The following is a 21326-nucleotide window of genomic DNA, read 5'->3' as shown; positions in this document are numbered from 1 at the left end:
GAGGAGCTGCCCAGGGATCATGCACATGCCAGATAGGGTACTTCCGGTTTCTGGAGCGCACATGTGCCCCAGCCAGCAAGTCTTCTGGTTACTGCCGTGCATGTGCACACGCCAATCAACGTATGTTCATGCTGGAAAACGGAAGACCAGCTTTTCCGATTTCCGGCACTGCTGCATGCACAAAAGGCCAGCTGATTGTTGCGTGCGCATGTGCGCCAGAAATCTGGAAGAGGAACAGGCGATGCCGCGTTTGCCAGACGACATGGCTCTGCGTGCCACTTTGGGCACGTGTGTCATAGGTTCACCATCACGGTTCTGTGATGTCTTCCCACAAGCAAAGTCAATGAGGAAACCAGCATTGAAGGAGGCAAATTGCTCCTATCAGTCACTCCTGCTCCCACTGCTTTTTCTTTTGAGGTGCCCTGCTGCGGAGTACAGATAATTCTCAATTTACGGCCACAATTGAGCCCAACATTGATGTTGTCAAATGAAAAATTTGTTAAGTGAGTTTTGCCACTTTCTAGGGACTTCCTCTGCATAAGAACGGCAGCTACTGACTGGATCTCCAAACTCGACATTAAACTTTGAAATGTTATTTCTGTTTTCCTTTTAGGTTTTCTTACTGTTTTTTTTATTGTTTTAATTGTTTATAACCTATAAAAATGAAGTGTTTTAATACTGTGTGTGACAAGCCATACGCTAAATAAATAAATGCCCCTTTCCTACCACATTTGTTAAGTGAATCATTGCAGTGGTTAAATTAGTAACACGATTGTTAAGTGAATCTGGCTTCCTCATTGACTTTGCTTGTCAGAAGGTCACAGAAGGGGATTATGTGACCCCAGGGAATAAATATAAAGACAGATGTCAAGTATCCAAATTTAAATCATGTGACTTGCAATGGGATGTTGCAATGGACATAAGTGTGAAAAATGGTCATAAATCAGGGTTCAGCAACCTGTGGCCATGATTTGCAAAATCAATGAGGGAAGCCAGATTCACTTAACCACCTTATTATTAATTCAACAAATGCAGCAATTTGTCGCTTGACAAACATGGCGAGAAAAGTCGTAAAATGGGGCAAAGCTCACTTAAGAAATTTCTCACTTAGCAGCATAAATTTTGGGCTCGATTGTGGTCGTAAATCAAGGACTACCTGTAATCCCTGTGATTACTAAGAGTTGAAGCTGACTTGAGAAAAGATCAAAAGGAATTGGGGAGTTGTTATAGGTAGAACAAGTTTGGAAACTTTTACAAAGAATTGCAGGAGTGTGATAATTGTATTTATATTACATTATACTATATTTTACAATCTGGTGTATTGCATAATATGACTTATCATACAGTATGCTACACTGCAAATTGTATTTATTAATGCTTACACAGTCACACTTAATCTTATACAACTCTGAGGTATGCCTTTTACATAATCATGTATATGTACGCGTATTGAAATGTTAATACACTTTTCTATTAAGTAACAAGGTTAAACAAAGAATGTAATAATGTACCGTGGTAACAACAATGTAATGATGAGCAACGTAATGAAAATTCTTTCCTTTAAATGGAAATCATCTTTCGACAGCCCCTGTTTGACAGCCGCGGATAGAAAAGCATTACAGAGGGTGGTGAGAACAGCACAAAATATCATGGTCTCTCCCCTGATACCACTAGATGAGACCACTAGGGCTCGCTGCCTTAGAAGAGTGAGGGAAATTCTCAGGGACAACTCTCACCCAGGGATGAAATGCTCCTGGTTCGCCTGATCCGGTAGTGATGGCAGCAGGTGGTTCAGAGAACCAGTAGCAAAAATCCCTGCCCCCCCCCACATGCCCAGCTGAGCCACACGATCATCAGAGACTTTTTTTTTTACTTTTAAAAGCATTTTTTCTACAACCTCTTGGGCCAAAAAAAATGCTTTTAAAAGTAAAAAAAGAAGCCTCTGATGATCGTGCGGCTCAGCTGGGATTGTCAGAGGCTTTTAAAAGCATTTTTTTCTACAACCTCTTTAAGGTTGTAGAAAAAAATGCTTTTAAAAGCCTCTGACGATCCCAGCTGAGTTGCCTGATTGCCAGAGGCTTTTAAAAGCATTTTTTTCTGCAACCTCTTAAGGTTGTAGAAAAAATGCTTTTAAAAGTTAAAAAAAAAAAGTTGGCCATGCCCACCCAGTCACATTAATCCCCCGCCCCCACCAAGCCACGCCCACAGAACCAGTAGTAACAAATTTTACATTTCGCCACTGCTCTCACTCTGGTCACCACTTCTTTATCCTCCTACCATCAGGAAGGAGATATAGAAGCATAGCCAGCCGTACAAACAGGCTGAAGAACAGTTTTTATCCGTGGACTGTCAAGACTCCTAAATGTGAAATAACATCATCACTACGTAGTATGATGGACTTGCAGGGCTGGTGCAACATGTAACATGTTCACATGGGTGAAATAGGACTGGGTGTTTATTAATACGATTTATTGGGTTAGGGATTTTCTGTCTTCATTGTGAGTTGTATTGTGTTGGTGTGTGTGTGTGTGTGTGTGTGTGTGTGTGTGTGTGTGTGTGTGTGTGCACTGAGGGAGCTCCACCAATCTCATTGTACATATGTTGTGCACTGATAAAGATTTAGATCTAAACTGCAAGTGGGAAGTAGGATTAAATCATAACCAGAGGAGATGTAATAGAAACAGATGATGCTAAAATTTTTACAAAATATAAACAGCAAAATATTAACTATTGGGGGACATGGAGGCACCCCTCTCTCTCTTTTTACTCCACTCCCCTACCTCCCAAGCCTGAATATATGTGTTGGAAAGTAAAGAAATAAAACTGGGTAAAATTCTCGTATCTTCACTCATTTTTTTAAAAAAAATACCAGTCTAAAATATTACTTCCGTTTGCTGAGTTTCAGCTGTAAAATTACCATTTACTTGCTTCCCCCTAGATTCAAAGAAACTGCCTTTCATGGCAATGCTACGAAACCTGCGGAACATTTTGAGGTCCGGGGTGAGCGAGAGGCATCATCAATTTCTCTTAAAGCGCCTCGAGGATAAGGTAAGACTGTCTATGCAGGAGAAATTTTCTGACAATGAGAGCAATCGACCAATGGAAGTTGTGGGAGCTTCATCACTGGAGGCTTTCAAGAAGAGAATGGACTGCCATTTCTCAGAAATAGTGTAGGGCCGTGATGGCGAACCTATAGCATGCGTGCCATAAGTGGCACGTAGAGCCCTCTCTGCAGGCACGCGAGCAGTCGCCCCAGCCCAGCTCCACCGTGCATTGCACCAGGGGTGGGTTCTAAATTTTTTTACTAACGGTTCTGTGGGCATGGCTTATTTTGTGGGCGTGGCTTGATGGTCATGTGACAATTATTTAGGATTTAGCAGAGGTACTGGTCTACTAGGCTTTTAACTGCTTGCAGAGCTGTACTGATCTACCCATTTATTTTTGCAGGCACCGGTCTACTCATTTGTTTTCTTTTAACACTGATCAGCTGTAGGGCGGCCCTTTGAAGCCCCGCGGCAAGAGTTTAAACTGTTTTTTTCCCTCTAGCCATCAGCGGGGACTCAGGAGGCAGCAAGAGATTGGGGGTGGGGGCAAATAAAAGGTAAGAATAACGCGGGGGTGGGGGGGCAGGGGGTGGGGGGCCCAGAACCGGTTCGGTGATGTCATATCGTCACTGCTACCAGCTCAGCGGAACCGGGCGGAACTGGGCCGAACCCACCACTGATGTGTGCGCGCCTCCCGCTGGCCAGCTGATTTTTGGGTCTCTGCCACACATGTGCAGGAACCGGGGTGCATGCAGGAGATACACACGCATTGCAGGGGAATGGGGGACCGTGAGGAGTCCCACATGCATGCATGGGTGGGTGGGGCGCATTCAGGGGGCGCGCACACATTGCATTACGGGTTATAAATGCAGGGAGGCCTATTAGGCCCAAAACAGGGCCTGGGGGTTGTGGCCTGGCCCCCTCCCCCATGGCCCATTTTTGCTCCCAGGAGGCTACAAGGAGGCCTACTAGGCCCAAAACAGGAGCTCGTGGGGTCGTGTGTGCATCCGCAGGGGGAGGGGGGTGCACACATTGCATTACAGGTGCGGGGGTGCACACACAAGCTTTTGGCACACAACAAAAAAAAAAAGGTTAGACATCACTTGTGTAGGGACTCCTTCTTGGGTTGGACTAGATGACCTACAAGGTCCCTTCCAACTCTGTTAATCTGAATCTGAATCTGAATCTGAGTTCTCATTTTACATTTGTTTAGTGACTTTTCGAAGTTGCAACAGCAGTGAAAAAACCCCACCCAAAACCACACTTAACCACCATTGCAGCCTTCCTGTAATCACATGATCAAAATTTGGATGCTTGGCCACTGGCATGTATTTATGACGGTTGTACGTCCCGGGGTCATCATCTAATCACCTTTTGGGACCTTCTGACAAACCACGGGGGAAGCCAGGTTCACTTAACAATCACGTTACTATTTTAACAACTGCAGTGATTCACTTAACAAATGTGGCAAGAAAAGTCGTAAAATGGGGCAAAATTCAAGAAGAAGCTTCTTGAAATGGAAGAAGCTTCTTGGATGAGAAGCGAAACATTTGCAAATTTAAAAAAATCAAGAAAGTCCAATTGCCTTTTGGAAAAAAAAAACATTTTTTGGGATGTTTATATTCCTGAAGCCTCTGATGAGAAGCCCACCATGATGGGCTTCTCGCTGGATGGATTTTGCATAAACATGCTAGGCAGTTGAACTACTTGTGGGTTGTTAAGATATTATCTTGGCATTTTGCATTGCAGCAAGCAATCCCATCAAACTATAATAAGGCATAGCACACTAGCATAATTCTGCTGTTGTGTTCTGTGACTCCTGTGTGAAGGCATCCTTTACAATTGTGTGATAATTATGAATTATTCTTTCTTAACACTTCAAGGAGACGATCAAAATGTGAAGAACTGGGAAATACCTGGGACAAACCATGGTTTGCTGCCATAGAATATGGGCAAAGCATGCTTAGTCTTCCATGGATAGACTTCACAGCATAAGCAGGACAAACAATTCAATTTTTGTACTACCGAATTTCCATGTGGTATAAAGGAGCTTCCTTTCACACAGTCTCCCTATACAGACCTCAGTTCTTCCTAAATGTGTCTTCTTACTAGGTCATTCATTCATTCATTTTCAATCTGTATACATCATCCTTATGTGTAAACTTTAATCCCTTTTCAAAAGGGATTTTGAACTGGAGTTTGTTTTTCCTTGAAGACATTTCGCCCCTCATCCAAGAAGCTTCTTCAGTTCTGACTGAATGATGGAGGATGGAAGGATTTATATTCCTTGCAGTCATCTGGTCGTTAGCGCTCTTTCTGAGAGTCATTGAGGCAACTTGGAGGTTTATTTTGTGCCCTGAATAGTAGAAATGGGTGTGGAACCTTCTTGGAACTGGTGAAAGGACTGTGTTGTAAATAGGAGATAAGTGGTGTCGCATTCCCCCTCCTCTATTGAAAGGGGGCTATTCGATTTTATGTAAATTGCCTTTTTGACCCCTCTTATAAGGGGTCAATTTTAATTCTGGGAATTAAATGTCTATGGAGAATCTCTATAGACATTTAATTCCCAGAATTCCTCAGCCAGCATGGCTGTTCTTGAATCTTTTCTTGTTCTTCTTGTGCCATATCCGTCATTGGATGTTGGCGATCATGTTGGCAATTTAATTTTTATCAACAGCCGCACGAAAAAGTGCTGTTGAGTTTTGTCCAAACCAGTCCCTTAGATTTTGAAGCCATGATGTTCTTCTTCTGCCTGGACCTCGTTTGCCTTCAATCTTTGTCAGAGTTTATTGCAAAATTCAAATCCAGAAAGCACACACAGGTAACTGATTCAGCAGGATTCATTAACCTCTCTTTATATATAATATAACACATGAAGTAAATATACAATACCAACAGCAGAGAGAACAGTTTTCAGTTTCAATTCAGCAGACTAGTTAGTTTAGTTTTAGAGCTCAGAACTTAATACAGACAAAGAGAACCGCCTCTATACAGGGCAGTTAAACTAAGCCTAAGCCACGCCCAGGCTCCTAGCTGTCTCCAGTTTCAGTTTCCAAACAGTTCCCATTAGGTGACCCAGTTGCTATGCCTATTCATTGGCTGACCTTGTTACCATGTCTCTGCCAGTCATGAATTCTCTGACAATCTTTCCCTGGAGGATTAAGTGAAGTATGCTGTATTTTTCCAGGTGTCGCATCACATGTCCAAAATATTCTAACTTTTGCTTTTTTTATGGTTTTGATGATTTCCCTTTGGTTTTCCCAGGCAGCTTGGGGAACTGAAATTCACATATCTTGCAGGAGCGGTTCTGGGAGAAATTCATGCTAGATTATTCTATACTTTAATGTTAATCATTTTCATTCTGTTTTCGCCTTTGGCATTTCTCTCCTTCCAGGACACTGTCATCCACAGCAGACAACTTCCTTTCCGGTTCCTTTCAGCCTACAAAGTGATTTTGGACCTGGAAAAAGAATTTAACAAAAAAGGTGACGAATACTTAACTTGGGTTGAATGGCTGGGAATTCTGTATTAACATTGGAAAGTACCTCCTAAGTCAGGGGTCCCCAACCCCTAGTCTATTCTGGCATGCCAGAAACAGGGCTGTACAAACAAATGAAGCTCCATCCATGGGATGATGATGTGGACAGGATTCTGGGCAGACTGAACGCGACCACATGTTTGTTGGACCCATGTCCCTCCTGGTTAGTGCTGGCTTCCCGGGAGGAGACGTGAGGCTGGCTCCAGGGGATTATAAATGCTTCGTTGAGCGAGGGTGTCTTCCCCGCCGCCCTGAAAGAGGCAGTGGTGAGGCCTCTCCTCAAGAAGCCTTCCCTGGATCCGGCTGTATTGGCTAATTATCGTCCGGTCTCCAACCTTCGCTTCGTGGTGAAGGTTGTTGAGAGTGTGGTTGCGCGACAGCTCCCCCAGCACCTGGATGAGACGACGTATCTGGATCTGTTCCAGTCGGGTTTCAGACCCGGATACAGCACGGAAACAACATTGGTCGCATTGGTTGATGATCTCTGGAGGGCTCGGGACAGGGGTTGCTGCTCTGGCCCCCACGGAGAGGGCTCGCAACTTGGGCGATCTCCTGGATTCACGGCTGTCTTTAGAAGAGCATTTGACAGCTGTGACTGGGAGGATTTTTCATCAGGTCCGCCTGATTCGCCAGTTGCGTCCCTTTCTAGATTGGGACTCCTTACACACAGTCACTCATGCCCTCGTCACCTCCCGCGTGGACTATTGCAACGCTCTCTACATAGGGCTCCCCTTGAGGAGCACTCGGAGGCTCCAACTGGCGCAGAGTGCGGCCGTGCGGGTGGTTATGGGAGCGACATGGCGTTCTCCTGCGTGAGCTGCACTGGCTCCCGGTGGTCTTCCGGGTGCGCTTCAAAGTTTTGGTTATCACCTTTAGAGCGCTCCATGGTTTAGGACCTGGTTATTTACGGGACCGCCTGCTACCACCAATAGCCTCCCACCGGCCAGTACGCTCTCTTAGAGAGGGGCTCCTCCGGGTGCCATCGGCCAAACAATGTCGACTGGTGGCCCCCAGGGGGAGAGCCTTCTCTGTGGGGGCACCTACTATCTGGAATGAGCTCCCCCCAGAGATAAGGAGGATCCCAGATCTGCGCACCTTCCGTCGCGCTCTCAAGACTTTTTTATTCAATCAAGCCGGCCTGGCCTAAATCTTTCCCCTTTAAAATGTAAATTTTAATTTGTTTTTAAAATTATTGGGTGTTTTAAATTTGTCTCGGCCAAATTTTTAAATTCGGTTTTATTCTGTTTTTAAATTTTGTACTTATGTGTTTTATTCTGTGGCTGTTCACCGCCCTGAGTCCTTCGGGAGTAGGGCAGTATATAAATCCAATAAATGAAAATGAAATGAAAATGAAAATGAAATATGTAAAACCACGTGCCCAGTGGTAAAATCTAAAATCTGTTATTACCGGTTCTGTGGGCGTGGCTTGGTGGTTGTGGTGATAATGTGACTGGGTGGGTGTGGCCAACTTTTTTAAAAAAAAATTTAAACAATTTTTTCTACAATCTCTTTGGCGAAGAGGTTTAAAAAAATGCTTTCAAAAGGCTCTGATGATCCCAGCTGAGTTGCCTGGTTGTCAGAGGCATTTAAAAGAAAACTGCTTCTGACGATCCAAGCTGAGTTGCCTGATCGGCAGAGGCTTTTAAAAGAAAAAAAGCCTCTGATGATCACGCGGCTCAGCTGGGCAGGGGGAGAAGGCAGGGATTTTTGCTACCGGTTCTCCGAACTACCCGCCTCCATCGCTACTGGATTGGGTGATCCGGTCCAAACCTGGAGCATTTCACCCTTGCACGTGCCCCTCCCATCTGTGGAAAATCTTCTCTCCACAGAATCGGTCCCTGGTGCCCAAAAGTTGAGGACTACTATCCTAAGTCATTTTGTCTAGTTCTGAGTTTTCTTAAATACATCCTTTTGGACTTGTACTGGAGCCTATTCTCGGAGAACTTCTCTCTAATGGTCCAAAGCACACAGATCAGGGATGAAATCCAAATTTTTTCCCTACCAGTTCTGTGGGCGTGGCTTGGTGGGCGTGGCAGGGGAAGGATATTACAAAATCTCCATTCTCACCCCACTCCAGGGGAAGGATACTGCAAAATCTCCATTCCCTCCGTTCCTGGGGGAAGGATATTGCAAAATCTCCATTGCCACCCCACTCTGGGGTCAGCCAGAGGTAGTATTTGCCGGTTCTCCGAACTACTCAAAATTTCCGCTACAGGTTCTTCAGAACCTGTTAGAACCTGCTGGATTTCACCCCTGACACAGACTTCTAGAGAGAAGTCCCCTGAGGATGGGCTCCACACTGACCCACAAAAAGCTTGGAAGACAAAACTTCTGGTCCCAGTGACGGATCCAGACTGGATCCTGCAACATTATCCTGGGACACGAATATTCGCCTTCATTCGCAATGTGGAATTAATGTCAAAGAAGTCAGAAAAGCTGATGTGATTTACCTAGGGATAGATTAATTAGTTAGTTAGTTAGTTTATTAAATTTCTATACCGCCCTTCTCCCAAAGGACTCAGGGCGGTGTACAGCCATGTTAAAACACACATAAACTCACAAAATTTAAAAACGATTTAAAATGAATATATTAAATTTGGCCCACAAAGTTAAAATTATCTATGGATAGGAGTAAGGTAAAGGTAAAGGTTCCCCTCACGCATATGTGGTAGTCGTTCCCAACTCTAGGGGGTGGTGCTCATTTCCGTTTCAAAGCCAAAGAGCCAGTGCTGTCCGAAGATGTCTCCATGGTCATATGACCGGCATGACCAAATGCCAAAGGCGCACGGAATGCTGTTACCTTCCCACCAAAGGTGGTCCCTATTTTTCTACTTGCATTTTTTACATGCTTTCAAACTGCTAGGTTGGCAGAAGCTGGGACAAGTAACGGGAGCTCACCCCGTTATGCAGCACTAGGGATTCGAACTGCTGAACTGCCGACCTTTCGATCAACAAGCTCAATGTCTTAGCCACTGAGCCACCATGGCCCTTTATGGATAGGAGTACCTATTTTCAAATGAAGAAAGAGATCTTCCTTCCTTGTTTCCCTGAGCATCTTTTTCTCTTCTTTCAGACGAGCCCTTCCCAAGCAACGTACAGCTCATCGAAAAGGTCACAAAGCTAATGAAACTACCAATGAATTTTAGAAAACCCCGACATCTACGGGGTTGCATGGAGATCCCGCTGATTTTCCAGATGGTGAAGCAGGAGAAGAAGAAATTGCTTAAATCCAGGTACGAGGCTGTAGCTAGGACTATCCTTGTCTTCTTGCTTAGCAGAGGTCCTGGAGAAGGAGAATGAAGTATTGGGTGTAGGATTTAGGCCATAGTAATGGGGCGATGCGATGGCTCAGCAGTTAAGGCGCTGGGCTTGAGCCGGCAGCCCAGGTTCAAGATACGAGCGCCATGTGATAGGGTGAGTTCCCATCCTTGCTCCAGCTCCAGCCAACCTAGCAGTTTGAAAACATGCAAATGCGAATAGATAAATAGGTACCTCTTCGGTGGGAAAATAACAGAGCTCTGTTACGTCATGCTGGCCACATGGCGCACATAAACATTTTTGGACAGTGCTGGGCTTTGAAATTGAGATGAGCACTGTCCCCTAGAGTCTGCAGGGATTCCTTAGACCAGGGGTGTCAAACTCCTTTTCATTGAGGGCCACATCAGGGTTGTGTTTGATCTTGGGGAGCCGGGCTGACCAGGGTGGGCATGGCCAGCTCGATGTCACTTATGTCGGGGGCGCCTGTGGTGGCTTGAGCTCTCTGCCAGTGAAAATGGGCTCCCAAGTTCTGTTTTCAGCTGCGACAGCCTCCTGCAGCCCTCTGCCAGTGAAAATGGAGCTTGGGAGGGCCACCTGCGGTCCTTCTGAGCTCTGGTTTTGCTGGCAGAGGCACTGCGGTCCAGTCCTTTGCTATTTACAGGGTGACCCCACAGGCCGGATCTGACCCCTGGGCCTTGAATTTGACACCCCTGCCTTCGACCATAGTCCCCTAAATTTTGAAGCCCAACACTGGCCAATGAAGTACATATTGGCCTGATGGAACCCAAGATCAGTCTAGTTCAATCTTCCAGCATCTCCCAGTCAAATGTGACTTCTAGACTAAGGGGTGCTGCATTGATTTCCTGCATCCTTCATTCAGAGGTGTACAGGTGGTCCTTGACTTAAACCATCCATTTAGTGACCGTTCAAAGTTACAACAGCATTAAAAAAAAGGTGACTTATGACCACTTTTCACACATATGATCATCGCAGCATTTCCATGATTTTCACATGATCCAAATTTGGACGCTTGGCAATCGGCATGTATTTATGTCGGTTGCAGGGTCCCGGAGTCCCCTTTTGTTACCTTCTGACCAGCAGAGACAGCGAGGAAGCCAGGTTCACTTAGCAGCCGTGTTACTGACTTAATCACTGTAGTGATTCACTTAACAACTGTGACAAGAAAGGTTGTAAAACGGGGCAAAACTCTTTTAACTCTTTCTCTCTCTCGGTATTAACACTTCATGTAATCTTCATTCTATTCCTCTGTTTATGGACACCTAACATCAAAAACATCCTCAAAAAAAGCACAGCAAAGTATGTTCTTTCTGCACCAACTCAGAAAGCTCAAACTGCCCAAGGAGCGGCTGATACAGTTCCACAGAGGAATTATTGAGTCTGTCATCTGCACTTCCATAACTGTCTGGTTTGGTTCTGCAACCCAACAAGACAGACACAGACTTCAGAGGATAATTAGAACTGCAGAAAAAAACAATTACTACCAACCTGCCTTCCACTGAGGACCTGTATACTGCACGAGTCAAAAAGAGGGCTGTGAAAATATCTACAGACCCCTCACATCCTGGACATAAACTGTTTCAACTCCTACCCTCAAAACGACACTATAGAGCACTGCACACCAAAACAACTAGACACAAGAACAGTTTTTTTCCCCAAACACCATCACTCTGCTTAACAACTAATTCCCTCAACACTGTCAAACTATTTACTAAGTCTGCACTACACTCTTCTCATCGTTCCCACCACCCATCTCCTTCCACTTATGACTGTATGACTGTAATTTTGTTGCTTGTATCCTTATGATTTATATTGATATTGTTTCCTGATTGCTTATTTGTACCCTATGACTAGCATTAAGTGTTGTACCTTATGATTCTTGATGAATGTATCTTTTCTTTTATGTACACTGAGAGCATATGCACCAAAGACAAATTCTTTGTTTGCCCAATCACACTTAGGCAATAAAGAATTCTATTCTGTTCTGTTCTATTTATCAAGACTTTCTTCTTTCTCAATTTTGTATTTCACAGAGACATCCGCTACACCTCTGACCTCCTGCAACGCTACTGTCAGGCTCTCGAGACAGCAGTAGGATTATCCGTTAAGCATAATATGCACCCCATTCCTGGAAGGACTCTCATCTTGATCTCCAGCGGCTTTCAATTGGGGAAACCTTGCGTTCAAGCCAAAAATATGTATTGCCCAACTTATGACAAGACTAACTGCATTGATCTGAAGAATCCCATGACGGTTGGTAAACAGTTATAAGTTGTCATTCAGTTCTCCGTCTTTTTCTGCCCTCCTTCATTTTGTTCAAACTTATTATCCTTGTAAGCATGAATGTTACAGGAAGTCCTTGACTTTGTTGTTGTTAGTTGCGAAGTCGTGTCCGACCCATCGCGACCCCATGGACAACTTTCCTCCAGGCCTTCCTGTCTTCTATCATCCTCTGGAGTCCATTTAAGCTCACGCCGACTGCTTCAGTAACTCCATCCAGCCACCTCGTTCTCTGTCATCCCCTTCTTCTTTTCCCCTCAATCTTTCCCAGCATTAGGCTCTTCTCCAGTGAGTCCTTGACTTATGGCCAATCATTTCATGAGTGATCAAAGTTAGGACGGTGCTGAAAAAAAATGTCTTACAACCGGTCCTTGAACTTACAATCGTTGCAGTATCCACACATCAAAATTTAGGTGCGTGGCGACTGGCATAAACTTGAGCAGGGGGCTGGACTAGGAGATCTCCAAGGTCCCTTCCAGCTCTATTTTGATTTCATTTCATTCATTTCATTGATGACGTTTGAGGCATCTTGGAGTCACATGATTGCCATTTTACTCTTGGGGATGTATTTTGTATCCCTCGGCTTTCCGAGTGGTCTCCCATCCAAGTCTATACCAAAGCCAAGGTTGCTTAGTAAAAACCAGCCAATATTGGCTAAGTGCAGCTATCAGTCATAGGCTTATTCCATCACTTAAAGATAAAGAAATAAGGAACTCTTTATTCACACCTCAAAATTTGGATGCTTGGCAATTGGCATAAACTTTAGCAGCGGGGTTGGACTAGAAGACCTCCAAGGTCCCTTCCAGATCTATTTTGATTGATTTGATTTCATTTCTGATATTTGAGGCATTTTGGAGTCACATTTTACTCTTGGGGATGTCTTTTGTATCCCTTTCCAGCTTTCCAAGTGGTCTCCCGCTAAACCAAAGCCAAGCTTGCTTAATAAAAAAAACGGCCAGTGTTGATCAAATGCAGTTATTGGTCATTGGTCTGTTTCATCTCTTAAAGACAAAGAACTAAGGAACTCTTTTGGCCTATGGCAGATGGGTGTAACGTAGATAGTCCTCAATTTATGATCACAATCAAGCCCATAATTTCCATGGCTAAGTGAGGCAGTTGTTAAGTGAGTTTCGCCTCATTTTATGACTTTTCTTACGCCACAGATGTTCAGCAAATCCCTTCAGTTGTTAAGTTAGTAACACGGTTGTTAAGTAAATCTGGCTTTTCCATTGATTTTGCTTGTCATAAGGTTGCAAAAGCAGATCAGATATGACCCTGGGACACTGCAGCGGTCATAAATATGAGTCAGTTGACAAGCGTCTGAATTTTGATCACGTGACTGTGGGGTGCGCTGCAGTGGTCGTAAGTGTGAGAAACGGTCGTAAGTCACTCTTTTCGGTGCTGTTGTAACTTCAAACTGTCACTACAAATAATGTTGCAAGTTGAGGACTACCTACAGTATACTTTCATATATAATAAATACGGTCAGTTCAATGGTTGTTAAATGAATCACACATTCGTTAAGTGAATCTGGTTACCTCCATTGACTTTGCTTGTCAGAAGCCAGCTGGGAAGATTACAAATGGTGATCAGATGACCCTGGGACAGTGCAACCGCCATAAATATATGCCAGTTGACCAGTGCCTGAATTTTGATCATTTGACCATGGAGATGCTGCAGCGGTCATAAATATGGAAACCAGTCATACGTCACTTTTATTCAATGCTGCTGTAATGGTCACTAAACAAAACATTGTAAGTCGAGGACTACCTATAATTCCTTGGTGTGTCTCTCTTAACATCACTTTTCTCCTCTCTCTCTAGGTCCGAGACTTGGCCATGTTGCTGGGCTCCATGTTATATTCGGTCTGTGAACAGGCTAACGTTTTCCTTTGCAACTTTTCAAATATCGTGGGAGCTATTCCCATGACTGGTTCTGTGTTGAAGGACGTGCAAACCTTACAGAACGTGGTAAGACCTGGAATTGAGAGAGACACGTAGCTCAGGGCAAAGATTTGACTTCACTATCTTTTGCTTTTATCCAGATAAATATGAATAATCACATACTGTGTGAATCAGCAAAGAGGCTTAAGGGGAGCGAACAAGGGGGTGTTACTTAAAACCCTGACACAGAGATGTTTAGTGACTGGGGTTGGCATAAACCAGATCTAGGACTTATTATTTTTTTTCAATATTTTATTATGAAAATACATTAAAGATCTAGGACTTTAATTTCTTCAACTTTCTCCTTCAGTTTTGTTCTTTGCTTTGCAAAGCATTTCTCACCTCCCCAAAGGAATTTTTTGAGATGGGTGGTATAACTTTGCACAATGAAGATTGCAAAAATACTGGTAGAAAGGGGAATAATACATTTCTCTCCTCGCCCCTGCCCCCTATATAACAAAGTACGAAGAGAAACTTGAGATGAAGACATGAGAGGTTGTGAGTCATGTATTGCTCTGGGCCTATTAGAGGATAGTGAATCCACAGAAGAGTTCCATTTTGTAGGAGAAAAGCAGGCAGAGTTGGGGGATAGTGGAGTAAAATATGCCATCAGTTTAGAATCCTTATGTTGCCACAAAGGATCCAAGTCCTCCTTGATTTCCATTCATCCCTATCTAGCACCAATTTAATGCTGACGGTTAGTTATCCAGATTCTTCTGTGGAGGCCTCAATAAATCATTTATTCTGTAATCTATTTGCATTTATGCTGCAAAATTTTTTTTAAATGAAATAAATAGGAGCCCTAGTGGCTCAATGGTTAGCATGCAGTACTGCAAGCTGACTGTGCCCACAGCCAGGAGTTCGATTCTAACCAGCTCAAGGTTGACTCAGCCTTCCAGCTTTCTGAGGTCAGTAAAACGAGGACCCAGATTGTTGTGGGCAATGTGCTGACCTTGTAAACTGCTCACAAAGTGCTGTAAAACAGCAGCCCCCAACCTTTGGGGCACAGCCCACTAGTGGGCCGTGAGAGGATTGCAACCGGGCCGCTGAAACGACCAGCGAGCGTGTGCACGCACATGCGCATCCTCACTTGCGTAAGAAGTGGACGAGCACGTGTGGATGCACTCCCTTTGCTTGAGTGGCAGGCGCGCGTGCAAGCCACTTGCGCAAATTGAGCTGTATGCACATACGCACTTGCTGGCCACTCGCGTGGAACCATCCCCTTTCCCCACCCCACCCCCAACCAAAGATGTTGGGGAACTCTGCTGCAATGCACTAAGGAGCGATATATAAGTCTAAGTCTATACGAATGGTCCTGACACATTTACAATAATGAATCCAGGAGTGGGTGATGTTTCCAATGCTTCTTCTTCCAGTACCAAACAGTTTACTACAGTGATGATTGGTCGGCATCGGATGTCATCAAGGATTTCTTGATTCGGCGGGAACATGTAAGTCATCATCATTTAAAGACCCCCCTAATCCCTTGCGGGGTGGAGTCTGGTCAACTGAATGGAGCTACCAGAGGGTTTAATGGCCAGATGCCCTTCCTATCACCAGTGCGGAACTTTGTTCAGCAGATATATATTCTCATTGTTCCCAGGGAGAGAAATATCTGCCTCTACCTAGGATCGAACTCACAGTCTCCTGATTGTGAGGCGAGGTGGGAACACGTAACTCCATGATAAAACTGTAGGAAGCCTTCAATTAGAACAACAGTCTGGACAAAAGGATCAATTAAAAATCCACCGGGTTAATGAATGATGATGCCTTTAGAATAGGTGTCCCTAGTGAAACAATCACTGCTCCTCTGTCTTAATGTTTCTAGTCCCTCTTCTCCAGATAAATATGAATAACCATGGACTGTGTGAATAGGTGAGTAGGTTTGAGGGTAGCAAACAAATAGTGATGTTTAGTGCATGGCATTGGTGTAAATTAGATTCAGTTTAGGTTCTGGATGACCATTCTTTTGGTCTCATCTCATCCAAGGATTTTTTTTTTTTATGATGGTATCCTTGATTTTGCACAGCAAAAGGAAGCAAAGTCTTTGCAGTTCCTTGGGCCAGCCAGAAAAATGGGTTTAGGATGGGAAAGCTTTAGTAGCTTTTGTAACAACATGTAACAAAGTGTTGGTTACAACTTCCTACAATCCCATCAACAGGATGCTGACAGGAGTTATAGTTCAGCAACTATACACAGGTTTGGGTTGGGGAAAACTTGATAAATGCAGCTGCTGGCAGTATGGAACTGAAGACCGTCAAGATCTTCACTTAAAGGGGGAAAAAAGTTGCAAAAAGGACTTTTGCAAACGTAAGCAATTGCCTTGGAGTTTTAACACAAGAGTGCTTTTTCAGGAGACAACTGGACTTTCTTGTTTTTGCTTTTGAAGACGTTTCACTTCTCATCCAAGAAGCTTCTTCAGCTCTGTCAAGATTGTGGGGAATGGAAGGATTTATATTCCTTGCAGACAGCTGGTCATTTGCATCCTTTTAGAGCAGGGGTGTCAAACTTGTATCGTCATGGTGTTGTCATGCGACATACCATGACTTTTTTCCCCTTCACTAAACCAGGCGTGGGCATGGCCAGTGTGCGACACATCTGGCTCATGGGCTGTGAGTTTGACACCCTTGTTTTAGAGGGTTGTTGAAGCACTAGGAAGTTTATCTGTGTGTTGTGGCCCGTCAGCGGCCTGTGCAGCTAGTAACTGATTCCGACAGCGAGGAGGCTGGTGTGGTGCTGCGCCAGCAGCCTGTGCAGCTGGCACTCGAATCGGACAATGAGGAGGCTGGAGAAGGTGTGTTGCCAGAGGCAGGGATTCAGCCAGGGCCTTCAGAACCTCCAGAAGCTCCCTTAAGTGAAGAGGACAAAGAGGAGGAGCCTCTTCTTGATGTACGGGCGCACAGAGCTGCCAAAAGGCAGGAGTGGCTCCTCAGGAGGAGGTCTCCTCGAGAGTAAGGCTTGGGGCTAATTGGCCACTCCCTTAGCCTATTTAAGGAGGAACGCCGACTGAAGCAATTTGCAGGGAACAACTAAGTTGTTCCCTGCGTCTTGTCTTGCTTATCTTATCAGCTTCCTGCAAATTGCTTCTGGACATTCTGCCAACCGTAGTAAGATTTCAGTTATTATTCTTTGAATTCTTGGCGGCTGTTAATGCAATTAATTAACAGGCATTGTTGTAAAAGACTGGTATATTCAGTAAACTAAGGTTTGAACGGACTTTGCTGCGTTCTTTGGGGTCTGTAGCTGGGGCAGAACACTGTGCCTCAGGGCTACCTGAGTTGTGCTCCTGGTTCCTGTAGTCTGCAATTTTTCCTCTGGAAATCCATTCCTACTCCCACACCATTCAAAGAGTGTTCATTCCAAATTGTAGAACTAGAAGTCTGTAGAGATTCTCAGTCATCCAGGTCAAGGTTGTTCCAAAGGTGCTTTTCCAAGAGGCAACTGGACTTTTTTGTTTTTTCTTCTGAAGACGTTTCGCTTCTCATCCAAGAAGCGTCTTCAGCTCTGACTGGATGGTGGGGAATGGAAGGATTTAAAAAATCCAGTTTCTCTACAGACTTGGAGTTTTAACACGTGCAGGTCAGCATGATGATTCCCTGCATGTTATAGGGTTCTCTTATTTCTCTCTTTTCCCAACTCCAGGTGGATACGATTCTCTTGCTAAGTAGTAACGTTGAAGAACTTAACGGTTCTTGTCTGCAGTTCTATCGCCAACATGTTTCCCCAGATTGCCTTTTCATCAATATCTGTGCTGAGCCAGGGTGAGGAAGGAGAATGAGTCCTGCTTTAGACTGTTTATTTGTTTTTATTTCTTTCTGAAGCGCTTCACGCTAAGTGCCCGAGGTCCATATATTACTAAACTCTCGTGTCTGTTTGGTTGTTTGTAACCTTCACCTGGGATAAACAGTACGTCCTAGGGCTATAATTTATGAACCCATGTATCTCCAATGGACTAATTTACAAAATGAACCCAAAAATCCAGGACCCATAGTTCATGTGGGATTAAAATTTGTTAAAGTTGTAACTGCTTCAGTGCTGCCTTATTACTATAGTCGGTCGCAGACATGTGATTATTCTTTTCAACAGTTCCTGCTAGTTTCCTACAGGGAAAGTCAATGGGGAAGCTGTCGGGAAGTCAAAAAGTTGCTCCCCCTGCCTTTTTTTTTTTTGTCTCCCTCAAGGTCCTCCTGTTTTATGATTTGATTGCTTATTTGTTCCCTATGACTATCATTAAGTGTTGTATTTTATGATTCTTGACAAATGTATCTTTTCTTTTATGTACACTAAGAGCATATGCACCAAGACAAATTCTTTGTGTGTCCAATCACACTTGACCAATAAAAGAATTTCTATTCTATTCTATTCTATTCTATTCTATTCTATTCTATTCTATTCTATTCTATTCTATTCTATTCTATTCTATTCTATTCTATTCTATTCTATTCCATTCCATTCCATTCCATTCCACTCCACTCCACTCCACTCCACTCCACTCCACTCCACTCCACTCCATATTTTCTATTCTATTCTATTCTATTCTATTCTATTCTATTCTATTCTATTCTATTCTATTCTATTCTATTCTGCTTAGGTAAGGAATATCTCTGAAATAACCCAACGGGGGCACAGGTTGTCTAGTTAAAAAGAATTCTGAAGTAGCAGTGTACTGCGCAGCTAAAGGAATACTTTTTTTGCCTTCCATCTTTAGGGAGAAGAGAACTTTTAAATCCAGGAAGGATGTAGTAATCCATGGTTTTAATGAGCAAATGTTCAGGTAAGCCTCGGGGCTAAACAAGTGGATAGAAATAAATGTGGATGGTTTGTTTGATGTGTGAATGATTGCATTTTGTTCTGGGGTTGCTCTCATTGGATCGCAGAAGGCTGTTTCCACAATGGCATAATAGCAATAGCACATGGACTTGTATACCGCTCCACATTGCTTTACAGCCCTCTCTAAGCGGTTTACAGAGTCAGCATATTGGCCCCAACAATCTGGATCTTTATTTTATCAATCTCAGAAGGATGGAGGGGTTAGTCAACAATGAGCCGGTCAGGATCGAGCTCCAGGCTGTGGGCAGACTTAGCCTGCAATACTGCATTCTAATCATTGTGGCACCAGGACTCTTGTGAAGATTGGTCATAAGTACCACTCCTTCAGCACCATTCTAACTTTGAATGGTTGCTGAACAAATGGTCATAACTCAAGGACTGCCTCTATCTGTGTGCAGGCTTATTTTCCACGTTTCCACCCTAATTCTGTCTAATCAGCGTGCCTTTCGGGCAGAGTTAGCCTGCCATATTGCATTCTAACCAGGGGTGGGTTCTAAATTTTTTTACTACCGGTTCTCTGGGCGTGGCTTATTTTGTGGGTGTGGCTTGGTGGGGGTAATGGGATTGGGTGGGCGTGGCCAACTTTTTTTTTTTTTTTTACTTTTAAAAGCATTTTTTCTCCAACCTTAAGAGGCTGCAGAAAAAAATGCTTCTAGAAGCCTCTGACGATTAGGTTGTAGAAAAAAAATGCCTTTAAAAGCCTCTGGCGATCCCAGCTGAGTTGCCTAATCGTCAGAGGCTTCTAAAAGCATTTTTTTCTGCATCCTCTTAAGGTTGTAGAAAAAATGCTTTTAAAAGTAAAAAAAAAAAAAAGTTGGCCATGCCCACCCAATCCCTTTACCCCCACCAAGCCACACCCACAAAATAAGCCACATCCACAGAACCCAGCTAAGCCGATCCCAGCTAAGCTACCCCCACCAAGCCACACCCACAAAATAAGCCACACCCACAGAACCCAGCTAAGCTGATCCCAGCTAAGCCTCACGATCATCAGAGGCTTTTTTTTTTTTTACTTTTAAAAGCATTTTTTCGGCTGAAGAGGTTGTAGAAAAAATGCTTTTAAAAGTAAAAAAAAAAAGCCTCTGATGAGGTGGGCGGGGTAAGCAAGCGGCGACAGGGCTGGGGACCGGTTCAGGGGCGTGGCCAGCCAATATTATTACTGGTTCTCCGAACTACTACAAATTTTTACTACTGGTTCTTGCGAACCGGTGCGAACCGGGAACAACCCACCACTGATTCTAACCACTGCGCCACCAGGGCACAAAATGATAGTTTGATAGCTAGTGGCTGTTTAAGGAAGCACTTGGGATGAAAGCAGAATTCTCGGTAGCTGATGGGTGTCAATGAGCTTTGGTGTCTGTTGTGAAATTCTAGATTTTAAAAGACTCTTCTTACTTTGGCCAGGTTTATGTCTGAATGTGGCAATTCCCGGTTCTTGGAACATGTTGGCAAAGTTGACGAGATTCACGGATTGCCCAAGCAACAGAGAACAGCGACAGCTCAGCAGGAACCTGGAGTTGTGTCCTTGACACCTGTGCCCCAGAGCAGGTAGTTTTAAAGGGGAAGTAATGAGAAAGACCACGAGTTATTCTGGATGGAGAATTGGGTATTGACTCCTGTTTTCCTGCAGGTGGCGCTCTGTGAGGATTTTTGTCTCCTCTACTTTCCGGGACATGCACGGTGAACGTGACCTGCTGATTCGCTCTGTTTTTCCCGAGCTTCGGGCACGAGCCGCCAGGTTCTGTTTAGCAATCCAAGAGATTGATTTGCGCTGGGGAATCACGGAGCAGGAGAGCCAGAGGAACAAGTATGTGGGGTGCTTATGATGAAGGAGGGCGGGCAGGTAAATCAGTATCCATGTTGAGGAAAAGTGGCTAGAATAGAATAGAATAGAATTTTTTTATTGGCCAAGTGTGATTGGACACAAGGAATTTGTCTTGGTGCACATGCTCTTAGTATACATAAAAGAAAAGATATGTTCATCAAGAATCATAAGGTACAACACTTAATGATAGTCATAGGGTACAAATAAGCAATCAGGAAACAATATCAATATAAATTGTAAGTGCAGACTTAGTAAACAGTTTGACAATGTTGAGGGAATTATTTGTTTAGCCGATTGATGGCATTCAGGAAAAACCTGTTCTTGTGTCTAGTTGTTCTGGGGTGGGGTGCTCTATAGTGTCATTTTGATGGTAGGAGTTAAAACAGTTTATGTCCAGGATGTGAAGGGTCTGTAAATAATTTCACAGCCCTCTTTTTGACTCGTGCAGTATACAGGTCCTCAATGGAAGGCAGGTTGGTAGCCATTGTTTTTTCTGCAGTTCTAATTATCCTCTGAAGTCTGTGTCTGTCTTGTTGGGTTGCAGAACCAAACCAGACAGTTATGGAAGTGCAGATGACAGACTCAATAAT

General features: G+C 44.0%; 1 protein-coding gene across 4 annotated transcripts in view; it reads left to right on the top strand.

The window, feature by feature from the left end:
* TEP1 (telomerase associated protein 1) overlaps positions 1-21326 on the top strand; it is a 139270-nt gene that overhangs the window by 40035 nt on the left and 77909 nt on the right. For all 4 annotated transcript variants that reach the window (XM_060691001.2, XM_087891785.1, XM_060691002.2 and 1 more), the window contains exons 13-22: positions 2939-3048; positions 6439-6529; positions 9656-9815; positions 11892-12111; positions 13962-14108; positions 15458-15532; positions 17724-17842; positions 18790-18855; positions 20316-20459; positions 20542-20718. In XM_060691001.2, the coding sequence (XP_060546984.2) occupies positions 2939-3048; positions 6439-6529; positions 9656-9815; positions 11892-12111; positions 13962-14108; positions 15458-15532; positions 17724-17842; positions 18790-18855; positions 20316-20459; positions 20542-20718 (1309 nt within the window). The remainder of the gene's footprint in view (positions 1-2938; positions 3049-6438; positions 6530-9655; positions 9816-11891; positions 12112-13961; positions 14109-15457; positions 15533-17723; positions 17843-18789; positions 18856-20315; positions 20460-20541; positions 20719-21326) is intronic.

This window comes from Pantherophis guttatus, chromosome 4 (assembly GCF_059756535.1).
Source record: "Pantherophis guttatus breed Tessera chromosome 4, ASM5975653v1, whole genome shotgun sequence".
Lineage (NCBI taxonomy): Eukaryota > Metazoa > Chordata > Lepidosauria > Squamata > Colubridae > Pantherophis > Pantherophis guttatus.
This window is presented reverse-complemented; position numbering and strand designations above follow the sequence as displayed.